The following is a 12,501-nucleotide window of genomic DNA, read 5'->3' as shown; positions in this document are numbered from 1 at the left end:
CTCCGAGTGATTCAAAATGGTTTCCTTGAGGAACTGCTCCATGATTTTTCCAGGGACTGAAGTGAGACTAACCGGTCTGTAGTTCCCCAGGTTTTACTTCTTCCCTTTTTTAAAAATGGGCACTATATAGTCTCTGACTTCTTTCAGCTGCACAAGCAGTGCTTAGAGAGTGAACACTGCCCCTAAACTCTAAACCAGCTGTTGTGGACAAGCCCCTGGCAGGGTTACAGCTGGTGTAGCGAGCTCCAATGCCCCACAGACTCTTGCACGTTCCCAAAAACCCTGAGAAGTCCACAGGAGATAAACTGATCCAGCAGAGCCTGGGGAGTCCAGCTTGGTGTAGAATGTCCCCTTAGTTTTTCAAGTGTTCATTTGCCCTTGTGGCATTAGGATGCCCGTGTCACAAGTTAACAGTTGGAAGAGTTACTGTGACTCCAGTTATTGGTGAGAGACTGACATTTTTCTGGCCATGAAGCCTTCTGCTAAACCCACCTGCCATCCTGTCTAGTGTGTCCAGAAATAGCACTGGATCCCATCAGGTGAGGTGCTGGCAGAGGCTGCTCTATGTACATGCAATGTAGGCAGCTGTCTACGGTGGCAGACTTCTGGGAAGCTGCCTACAGTGGCAAATTTAGCCTGGTCGCCCCCCAGTCATGCAAGGCCACACCGCCACTCAATGAAATTTGGCACTGCGGCCCTTTCCTTCACAATGTTGGAGTGACTGGGCCAAATCTGCCACCCTAGGCCTCTGAGGAGGGGGCTAGAACATTGAAGTTTTGCCTAGGGCGGCAGATTGTCTTCAGCAGCCTCTGGGAGAGAAGTGCTGATTTCAACATGCTCTGATAAAAGTCAATGGGAGTTGAGCAATCACAGAGCCTGGAGGTTTAAGGACCAGAAACTGGAACCACAGAGACTCTATGATTCTGCACTGATCTGGAGAGGAAATGGTTGGGCCACAGTCTCTGACCTGGCAATTGTGAGAATGGGAAGTGTGACCACAGGCGTCCGTACCCCTGGAAAGTCATGATGACGTCTCCTATCAATATAAACTGCACCGAAGGCAAGGAGCAGAACAGAAACATCTGCAGCCATGCAGCCGCACGGCTCCTACCACAAATGGGACAACTCAGAAGAGGTGGAACTCTCAATGCAGGGAGCGAGCTGCGCACCTGGGAGAGGTGGTAAAGGTGAGCTGGCCTGAGGAAGGGTGGTCTTGTGATTAAGGAGCTGCCCTGGGAGTCAAGAGGCCTGTGTCCGATTCCTGGCTTCACTAATTTGAGGTTAGCCGGTGCCTGCACCCAGGAGAGTTTCTCTCTCTCTCACAATTCATTTCTTGGTTAAGTATGGAGGGAGAAAACTTGTTCACCTTAGCCTCTAAGGATAGAACAAGAAGCAATGGGCTTAAACTGCAGCAAGGGAGGTTTAGGTTGGACATTAAGAAAAAGTTCCTAAGTGTCAGGGTGGTTAAACACTGGAATAAACTGCCTAGGGAGGTTGTGGAATCTCCATCTCTGGAGATATTTAAGAGTAGGTTAGATAAATGTCTATCAGGGATGGTCTAGACAGTATTTGGTCCTGCCATGAGGGCAGGGCACTGGACTCGATGACCTCTCGAGGTCCCTTCCAGTCCTAGAATCTATGAAGCTATTCTCATCATCCACATAAACTACTTTATTACCATGGGGCAAACGCATCCCTGGGTCACTCCAGTGCCTTCAGAGTTCCTATTTCAGGGACGAAACTGGTCCTGTGAGCCTGCCCATATCTTACTTCTAGAGCCTGAGAGGCAGGGGCTTCTCAATCTGGGGGTCACACTCACCCTGCCCTTTCCATATTGCCAAAAGGAACAGGGATTCCCAACATGGAAAATGGAACACAGGGAAGGCTGAGAACTGTGGTGAATCCCTCCCCTCCCTTTGTCCAGTCATCTTCTCTTGCTGAGAACCATGTTCAGTGCCTGGAGTCTCTCCCCAAAGGGAATGTTAGGAGGGGTTGATCCCACATTGAGAGATCTAACCAGTGTTGCTCCCCACAGCTCTTTGTCTCCCTAACTGCTCCCAAGGAAAGGCCATTGCCATCCTGTATGTCCTGCTGGCGATTTGCATTGCAGTGGTCACAGCTCTCATCGTGGTGAACCGTGGGAAATGTAAGTCTCCTGTTCATTTCTACCTCGGCCTCAGATCTCACCTGCCAAGACTGAGGCTGCTCTGACTAGTTTGGGGTGGATTTTAGCAGTGGGGCACAAAATTGGGCTGAGAATTGTTGCTCATCTGCAACGTTAATTATGGAGCAGTTGCCATTGCTAGGTAACTTTCACTCACCTCTGAGTTAAGGTGACCGGATTTTCAAAGGGGTGGGATTTGTCCTTAGCATAACTCCCGCTAGCTTTCCAGGGGACTTGTGCTCGTAAATCTCAGAAAAATCCCACCCTAAATCAATAACCGGCCATGTTTGTAGTGACATTTTGAAGGTTGTGAAATATTCATACAAAAATGTTCTTTTTTCAGTCGTGTTCTGTGGCCAGTGCAAAGGGCTGTCGGCCGATCACGCTAGCGGAGAGGGAATGTCTGGGAGTGAGAACAATGCAATGGGGGCATGACACAGTGCGCTGCCACAATTGCCTCTTCCCCATTAACACAAGGAGAGCTTGGGCCCGACACATGCATTCCTTTCCTATTTAACTTTGCAACCAGCTAATCACACACAAACCGATGCAGGCTCCTTGTGGCAGGAAGCAGCTTTCTGCTCTGCACAGCAGTCAGAGCCCTGCATTGCTCTGGGAAGGCTGAGCCTTTTCACTCTCAGCTTTGCTATGCCCCTTTGAGCTGTCCAGCCACATTCTGCACCCGTGTGTAGAAGTAGCAGCATCACCGCACATCTTGGGGCCACTGACAGCTCAGTGTAACATAGAGCAGCCCCAACGCAGCTCTACATTGTACCGAGGACCGAGCTGATATTCAGAATAATGAATCCCTGTGTCCCTGTGTTGAGCACGGTGTGCCTGTAGCGGAGGATCACAGCTAACATGAGGTAACGGACATCAGAAGTCTTGGGTAGTAACTGGGAGGAAAGTGAATTTTACAGCAGCACGGATGTCCCCAAAGATATGGGTTTCCCCTGCTGATATATTTTGCCCTGCTATCAAAAGTCTCATGTCTACAGTGTCCCAGGGTCTTGCCGAAGCCCAGCTGTATCGAGATACGATAGAAAGAGATGCCAAGAGAAATCTGTCAGATCACCAGGACTATCTAGGTGAGAGGATAAAGGAAATGTTTCTATTCCTTGTTAGACTTCGCGGATCTATTTTTTGTCCTTACACCTCAAGGGAGGGGAGAGTTGGGCCCAAGGGGTCAGTTGCAGGGCTGGTGAAGCTGATGTAGCTCCTTGGAGCTGAGCAGACATACATCTGCTGGAGAACTGACCACAGCTCAGACAGCACTCTAGATTATTGTGGGGTGTGGGACAACCACAGGAGGTGGAAGCAGCTCTTAGATTTTTTGGATAACATTGTCCTGCTCCTAGGATCACTGATTATCCAATGAAATTTTGTTGTGATGAGGTCACGTTTCTACCAGTGTCTCATTGGCTGAGAGTGTTATCCTGCTGGGGAAGCCATGGGCATGAGCGGAATTTGTCTGTACAAGGAGTAGGCACATGCCTGGGGCCCCCATAAAGACAACTACTGCTTGGGTGAGTGGGAACTGAGACCCGTCTTGTCCAGGACACTCCCCTGACCATCTGAAAAAAGGAAGCAGGAATATGGGTCAGTGGACGCCACAGTCTGCCCAGCAGAGTGTGATAGTGTGTCCCCAAACACCCAGCAAATGGCCCTTCATTTCTCCGTGCCTCAGTTTCACTATCTTTGAAATGGGTAACATTTCTTGTCTATTTGTATTGGAACTCTCTCGCTCAGTGTCTATGCAGTGCCAGAGCAAGGGTACCCAATCTCAGTTCCGGTTTGTGCAGCACCTGGCACAAAGGGGCCCTAATCTCAGGTGGGGCTTGTAGGTAGCACGGTAATTTAAATCAGTAATAGCTATAAGTGAAACCCATTTACATTCTTGCAAATGACTGTGCTTGCTCCATAAATTTCACAGACTCCTGGATGAATGGTACTTATCCAGCGCTCCTCAGTGGTCGAGCTTGTGCGTGGGGCAGCATGAGGTTCTGTGTTGTTATTTAAAATGGAAACTCCCCATTCTCTCATTTTCCTTTTAGAGTTGAAGATGTCCAAAGAATTCAACGTGTTTAACAGTCGACTTCTTAATGGTAGGTTCTGCTGATGTTTCTCAAGAGGTTCAGCATAAACAGTTCCCTTGTCGCAAGACATGAAATAAAATTATAGGGGTTGCATATGGGTGGGGTCTCTCCCTTTGACATGCCCATGTACAGCAGTTCTTTTCTGCCCTCTGTTGTTTGCAGTGTCCAAGGAGATGGCTGGGGTTAGGTTGGGGATTAAGGCAATCCAAGCTGATAATGTGAAAGGCCCATCACATCTCCAGGACGCCATAGGTGAGAAACATCATTTCCTTCCAACGTCTGATCACCACTACTTCCTTGTATAGGGACTCCTGGGTCTGATCTTCCCATGTGAAGGGCAAGCTGCAATGGAAGTAGAGAAGGAGGATGAGAAAGGGGAAGTGTGAGGATGGAGCCGGGAGCCCTACATGGATAATCTCATTTTAGTTTGGATCAGCTGCATCCTGCTCCCAAGGGCCACCCCAGGTTTTATCCTGAGCCCCATTCATGCTGCAGCAGAATTTTGGATCTCAGACCCCGATCCAGCAAAGGCACTTATGCATGTGTAACCCACTGGTGAGCACGTGTGACAGGTCCCCCACTGTGCTGATCTAGGAGATGATTGGGTAGCTTTGTCTCAAGCTGTAGTATTTCCTGCTTTTAGCCCTGGAGGACCCCAGTTCAATCCCCAAGTTGTTACCCACGATAGCAGCTGTCAAACAACTCTACGCTCCTGATTACTGTGTGGTGTAACACATGTTCAGAGCAGTGGTTTTCTGCCTGTGGTCCATAGACCCGTGGAGGTCCGCAGACTATGCGTAAGATTTCCAAAGGGATCCTCACCTCCATTCTAAAGTTCAGGGGTCCGAAAATGAAAACAGGATGAAAATCACCGGCTTTGTGTTTAAGTGCTTTGCTGCATTGTGGTCTCAGTACCCTGTAGATACGTGGGAGTGGTGGTGGCGGTGGTCGGGTGCTCTGGTTTGCTCAGCGCTGCTGAGAGCTCACAGCTGCCATGGCCTGCAGAAGGAATTTGGGAATGCTCAGCCTTTCTGGTATCAGGCCCATCCAGTGGAAACATGAGCTGGAGTCTGATCTTGGTTCTGCTGGTGTCAGTGTCATGACTATGGATTTAGACTTCCAAGAAGAGGCCCATGATGGAGAAGTGGAGTGTGGGCTACCTGATTGTGAGCCTACTGACATAAAAATTCACTCACTGAATACAACAGTTGGCTTGAAGGAAAATCAAGGAGCTCAGGATAGCACAGGTGCTTAGATGAAGCAATGGTGGACTGCAGTATCAGAGCATAGATAGGTCGAAGGCTGTGAAAGGGGACAGACAGTGTATTTGCAGATAGATGGACACATTTCCAGCTGCTGTAAAGGAAGGTCTGAGCCAGCCCAGAAATATCAACCTGTTGATTCCGGTGGCATTTTTCTACCCCCTGCCTCCCCTGACAGAGATAAGGAACCTAACGCACAGTATGTCGAAGGAGCTGGCTGAGGTGAGAAGGGACCATGACAGACTCCAGGAGGTCTTGAGCAGGGTGCAGGAGGAGTTACAGAACATCACAGGTAAGGGGGCACCAGACAGGGCTTGAAACCAGTGACAGTGTTAATCGCAAATGCCCAGAATCAGTGAAAGGCAACAGGGAACAGGGCATTCGACTTTCAGGTTCCCAAAGGGCCTATGGCCTGCGCAGCTCCCCCTGCACAGAAACTGACCACATCTCCCAGCTGGGAGTCCCCAGTGGCAGTAGAGCCGGCACAGATGTCTTCCATGCCACAGTCCTGCCTGACCATGATTCCATCATTGTTTCCATTCCTTGGGCACCGGAGTTGGTGTAGAACCAGCCAGAGCCTCAGGGAGCCATAACCCATTCCCTGATACCTGCCCTACACGTAATGGAAATGGACACAGCCAGGGCCGGCTCCAGGGTTTTTGCCTCCCCAAGCGGCAAAAAAAAAAAAAAGCCGCGATCGCGATCTGCGGCGGCAATTCGGCAGGAGGTCCTTCGCTCCCAGGCGGAGTGAGGGACCCTCCGCCGAATAGCCGGACGTGCCGCCCCTCTCTGGAGCGGCCGCCCCAAGCACCTGCTTGGCAAGCTGGTGCCTGGAGCCGGCCCTGGACACAGCTGATAATTTGGCTAAATACATAATGTAGCCTAACAGGGTATGGATATAATACTGTATGGCAGAAGCCACCAGATGGTGGTGTTGTACATCAGCTTGCAAGATCTTTTTCGAAGCATGTCAGCAGTATTCAGTCTCTGACAGCTTGAGAGCAGCTGGTCGAAGGAAAAAAAGAATCTAATTTCAGGGAATATGCAAATTCAGTGAAAATTATTTTCTTGATCCCAGTGAGAATTTCAGAAGTAAATAAAGAGTATGGAGACACAGATGAGTTTTTGCATTTCAGTTAGACTGCATTTTGACTCTCCGATGCAGGCTTGTCCTATAATTTTACTTCTCTCAGAAATCATCTGCACAACATGTCCACCTGGCTGGCAGCATTTTGAGAAAAATTGCTACTTCTTTTCAACATCGACTAAATCCTGGTTGGATGCTAAGCAGTTCTGTACCAGTCAAGAGTCTCATCTAGTTATTGTTAACAACAAACAGGAACAGGTAAACCATCCAATCAGATTCCTACTGTGGATCATGAAGAATGGAAGGGATTAAGCACAAGGGGCCAGATTCTGTTCTGTTACACCAGGGTGAATCTGGAGTTCTCTAGATTTACCCCAGCATAACTGAGATCACAGTCTAGACCAAGTTCTCCAGGAATTTAGCAATATCTTTGGATGTAACTTTCTGTTCAAGAAGAATTGAGGGAACCTGGATACTTAGAGTCATTTGAAAATTGTCGAGTGAGCTTTGTGAACAGAAATCTCAGTGTCAGATATGGATGATTTGATATGAATCAAAATTCACGTGATTCAGTTCTAATCCCCTGCGAATACAAATCACAGAGTCCCATAGGGACCTAAAAATAATATTTGATTGCTACCGACCTGGGCAGGAATTCAGCTGCTGACCCATAGGTGAAATGCTTTTCAGAGCAGCTCACTACTACACTAGGGAAGGCTTTTTGATGTTCTATGGAAGACCCCACTCCAGATTCCTCATCGGGACTTTGCAAAAGGAATCCTGCCCTGACGGAGGATCCACCTTAAGTTTTAAATTGAGCCTGGTGCCTGCTGGGAACAGGATTTGGGAGACTAGTTGGTGCTGGGAAGATGCCCATGTAGTGCAGAGGTGGGCAAGGTACTGGTGTGAATCTGCAGTCGCCAGAACCAAAATCTGATGCACGAGCAGCACAGCTCATAGCGTGTCCATTTTGCCATCCTGTCCTCGGGCCTGGATTTAAGGTACCCCCAGTAACCTGGGTGCAGAATGGGACTTAACAGGGACTGTAAGATGATTCCTTGGTCCCCCTGCATGGAGGAGACCTATGGCCATGGGATTGATGGGCCCCAAAAGCAGGCCCTCAGCAACTGTAGGAGGGTTGAAAATTACCTGTAGTCCTCAGGGAACAGCAGTGTAATATTCAGCCTTATTATTATCACTTATCTGTATTGAGATAGCATGTAGAAACACCAATCAGAGCCCCATGTGCTAGGTGCTGTACATATGTCACAAAAAGAAAGTCCCTGCCCGAAACAGGCCAGTGTTCCTCTCCCATTTTATAGGGGAGATTTGCAGGGCAAAGGGCAGAGATGATGCATATGAAGTACAGCTGGTCAGAAAATGAGCGGTTTTTTTCCTGTGGAAAATTTCATTTATTTGGGCCAAAAATTATATACTGCAAATTTTTGAATGAAAACTGAAACATTTCAATTTGGAAATGCTGCTGCAGTGCCCCATGAGAGCTTTAATTTGGATGTCTCAGGCCCCCATTCTTTAGAGGTCAGTTACCCAGTCAGTTTACATCTCCCATGATGCACAACGGTCACTCCTCTTCAGGGGCGGCTCTAGGCACCAGCAAAGCAAACAGGTGCTTGGGGCAGCCCATTTGCAGGGGTGGCAGCAGGCAGGGAGCCAGCATGGGAGCAGAGAACCAACAGGGGGCCCTAGGAGCTGTAGTTCCTTCATTAGCTCCCTGCCTCTAGATCCAGCTCTGGAGCAGGGAAAGAACTACATTTCCCAGCATTCCCTTAGCTGCTATCAACAGGAAAGGGAGGGGGAGGGAGTATTGTAGCTGAAACCTCATGCTGCAGCTTGCTATGAATGGAGAGCTCACTGCTAGAACGGGGTGGCACTGTGAACGGGGAACAAGTATGCTCCAGGAGTAGAAGGCTTTGCCCCAGCTATCCCCTTCAGAAGACATCCCCAGCCTGGATTAGGGATACTGGTGTGACCTCACCTTGCAGCCCCCAAAGAAGGAATTGGGTGGACTAAATGGACAGTGCCCCTCTCTATCTGAAGCCTAGCAAGGGAGGTACGTGGATCCCACTAGAATTTAAAATGAAAACTAAGGGAGGGGAGGCTCTACTGAACCTGGGCAGCTTTAGATACAGTACCAGGCACGTAGGAGGATTTCTACTTCTGAGCCATGGAAGCAGAAATTGACTTTTCCTTTCCAGATTTAGCTAATAGTCAGAAAGGGAATCTAGCACCTGCCTTCCAGATTTGAACACCCTCAAAATTCAGGAGTGCTCAAGCTCAATTTGCGCAGCTGTTACTTCATTTCTCCCAAATCAAATATACTGATCCACTGTAACTTGCTGTAGAAAAATTAGGATAAAATTGAGCAAGAAATGCTTCCCAGTGGTTATTAGGACTGGAATTGCTATTTTCAACAGCCATTGCCTTTTTTTCTTTAACTTTTATTTGTTTAAAGAGAAGACAGTGATTTGCATTGGCAAATTCCCCATAGAAACAAAGAGTGGAACAAAAGAATAATAAAGGCACCTCAACTTTTCCTCATTTATGTAGGACAGTCTTATAATATGCATCCAGATATCCTCCAATCACACAAGCTGAAAATTGTTCCACTTTACTGCAGTTCTGTAACCATATGGGAACCAATCCTGTCTGTGTTCTGTGCACATCTAAAATTCCTGCTGAATGACCTGCCCTGGGAGCGAGTTACCAGTGACCCAGGGCTGGGGCAGAAGGAGAGTGCGGGTGGAGGGGGGAGAGCCCAGGGCTGGGGCAGCAGGGTGTGTGTGGGTAGGTGGGCACTGGTGGGGGGGAAAGGGGAGGAACCAGAGCTGGGGCAGCAGAGGGTGCGGGTGGGGGGGGAGCCCAGGGCTGGGGCGGCAGAGGGGTGTGGGTGGGGGGAGGCCCAGAGCTGGAGCAGCAGGAGGTGCGGGTGGAGGGGGAGCCCAGGGTTGGGGCTGCAGGGGGGTGTGGTGGGGGGAGGCCCAGAGCTGGGGCAGCAGGGGGTGCAGGTGGCGGGGGAGGCCCAGAACTGGGGCGGCAGGGGGGTGCGGGTGGGGGGGAGAGCCCAGGGCTGGGGTGGCAGAGGGGTGCGGGGGGTAGCCCAGGGCTGGGTTGGCGGGCAGACAAACATTTTTTTGCTTGGGGCGGCAAAAAACCTAGAGCCGGCCCTGCTCCTCTTGAAGAGAGGAAGCAATGCATCATGGGAGTGCCTGGTGCATCATGGGAAATGTAGGGTGGCCAGCCCCAATGTAAAGGGCTGGAAAAACAGGGGGAGGTGTGAGAATCTACAGCGACAGACTCTGCTGGCCACAAACACAGGCCCCATGAAACCCCCTCACCTCCCTCCTCACCTTCTGCTTGGGATCATGATTGTCTTCTTCACCTGTTTTCCCACATAGACGTTTTTGTCAAACCAACTCATTGAGCCCGATGTGTACTGGCTGGGCCTCAGCGACTCAGCAAAGGAAGGGGAGTGGCGCTGGGTGGATGACAGCCCCCTGTCTGTCAGGCAAGTTCCCCTTTCTTCAGCCTCTTTGAAGAGCGAACTGTCCCTTACAATCAGCTGTTTCAGCTTTATCTCCTGTCCTGCTAAAGAGCCAGACTGAGCACTCATACCAATGCAATTGATACTAGAGGGGTCTCTGGTCTTCTTTAGTGCCTAAACCAGGTAAAGAAGGTTATGAGTCTGCTACTGCCTCCATGCCAATGTCATCCAGGGTCAGCACAGAGCAGGGGCAGGACCTGGGATGTTCCTGGGGAGCAGAAAGCTGCTTGACCATGGGGCATTCTGAATGTCCTGCTAAGGAACGGTGCTGGGGAGAACAGCAAAAGGGCCCAGGGGACAGGGCCATGGAGAAGGAGACAGCACTCCTGGGTTCTAGTCCCAGCCCCATGAGTGTGCTCTGCTGGCCGACTGTGAGGCACGTCTCTCCCTGCTCTATGCCTCAGTTTCCTCACCTGTAAAATGCACTGGAAACTGATGTTGTCCAAGCTGAGAACAGCTCCGGCTTGAGCAGTGACTGGGCCAGCTTCCCCCTATTCAGTGGCTACCACCAACCTGCCATGGCTGTGAGCTCCAGGCATCACCTCAAGGAGTGAGTAGGCAGATCAGTCCATGCCCACCTTGACTCTCTCTGCTAAAACTATCAGACCAGTCAGTGCCCGTTGGCGGCAGTGATGTGGAGACCTGTCCCCTAGGAGCTGGCTCATTTCACACCCCCTGCATGGAGGAGGTTTTCGAACCAGAGACGCTGTACGCATGTGGACTCTGTTCTGTTGCTAAGACCCACAGCCACAATGGGAATGGGATGGGAGGTGATTGCCAGCAGGGGCAGTCTGTGGAAGCCAGGAGCAAGTGGAGCATTTGCAGGGCTGCTGGGATACACAGCAACTACAAGTGGGAGTTGCTCTAGGAGCAGAGCCATCTAAATCATGTTTCTGCAGTGCAGGCACAGTCAAGCATAGGTCTCTTTGTGCCCTGACTGCCCTCTGTGTTGTGATGAGCAGCCACCCATCCTCTGCCTTCTTCCATCCATCCATCTTCCTCTTACCCACCTACTGCACCACCTGGCCTGCCAACCCCTGCTGTTTGGATGGTGACATTTAAAGGCAGCTAGAGCTGTATGAAGCAGCTGGCATCCACCAGGGTCCTTCCATCCAAAGTTATTGGTTCCCGCACCTCCCTTTTAGAACTTCCATATCCACCTCTAATACCATGGGGCTTTGGTTTCCTTCTCAGGTTCTGGGGGCCCGGGGAACCCAACAATGTTGGGCAGCACGGGGAGGACTGTGTCCACCTGCGCTTCGACGGGAAGTGGAACGATGCCACCTGCTCCTTGACTCATTACTGGATCTGCGAACGGCAGTGCTAGCTCAGTCCCTGAATCCACAGCAGGGAGGGGAGGTGTCACACAGCCTGCCCCACGTGGGACTGCTCCGGAGCTATCGTCTCTCTAAATCAGTGATTCTCAGACTGCCGCTCGTGAGCTGCAAGAGGCTTTTTAATGTCTCTCGTGCAGCTCTTTGCAGTTCATGCTATTAAAACACTGTGGTTTAATTATTAACCAATCTGAGTTATTAACCAATCTGGATGCTTTTACTATGTTATTAACCCATTAAGTTATCAACCTACACTAAGCTACTAAATTATTTGCTGTGAGAATAATATATACGGATATAAAATTAAATATCTCCCGTCACACTGTTTAAATATGAATAGTACTATAGTCAATGAAACAATAAAATCACCCTACTGTGGCGCTTTTGTGTAACGGTGATGGCTAATTTGGCTCCTGAGCTACTGAGGTCCGAGTATCACTGCTCTACATGCTGGGCGGCTATTGCAGCGAGTGGAGCTATGGGACAGGATCATGGAAAGCAGAGGTGGAGAAGGTGACTGGCATTGGACCGTCTGATCCATTTCCCTCCCATACAGGTGCCCAGGGCGGGGTTGTTCTCCTCAGGGCTCTAGCATTAAATGTGGCTCCCGCCCTTCCCCCAAGAGGTTGCAATTCCCGGCCTGGTCGATCTCATTGCCAGGCTGTTCTTCCTGACACTGGGCCAGAGTCTGATCTCAGCTGCTGTAAATGCAGCGGCTGTACTGGCTTCAGGGGAGACACCCCGAACTGACATCGATGTGAGTGAGATCAGAATCGGGGCCATTCGCCCTCAAACGTCCTTTTCTTAATTTCATCCCATTGCTCCTCACTCTGCCCCCGGGTGTCTCCGCTGAGAGGAAAGATGATCTGATGTGTAAGGCACAGGACTGGGACCTGGGTTCAGTTCCAGCTCTGCCACTGACTCCTTCACCTGTCTGGGCCTCAGTTTCCTTCTCTTTAAAATGGAGATAATAACCCTTCCCGTGTCTCTCTTGTC

General features: G+C 50.1%; 1 protein-coding gene across 1 annotated transcript; it reads left to right on the top strand.

Moving 5' to 3' along the window:
- The first annotated feature begins 1,090 nt into the window (after positions 1 to 1,090).
- LOC135891617 (CD209 antigen-like protein C) lies at positions 1,091 to 11,498 on the top strand. Its single transcript, XM_065419227.1, has 9 exons — positions 1,091 to 1,187; positions 2,036 to 2,146; positions 3,163 to 3,252; positions 4,219 to 4,269; positions 4,423 to 4,512; positions 5,701 to 5,814; positions 6,716 to 6,867; positions 10,026 to 10,135; positions 11,366 to 11,498. Exons 1-9 carry the CDS (start codon positions 1,091 to 1,093, stop codon positions 11,496 to 11,498), a joined length of 948 nt encoding a protein of 315 aa, XP_065275299.1.
- Positions 11,499 to 12,501: the final 1,003 nt, after the last annotated feature.

Source organism: Emys orbicularis, chromosome 19, assembly GCF_028017835.1.
Source record: "Emys orbicularis isolate rEmyOrb1 chromosome 19, rEmyOrb1.hap1, whole genome shotgun sequence".
Taxonomy (NCBI): domain Eukaryota; kingdom Metazoa; phylum Chordata; order Testudines; family Emydidae; genus Emys; species Emys orbicularis.
The sequence above is the reverse complement of the archived record's forward strand: the minus strand, read 5'-3'. Positions and strand labels throughout refer to the sequence as shown.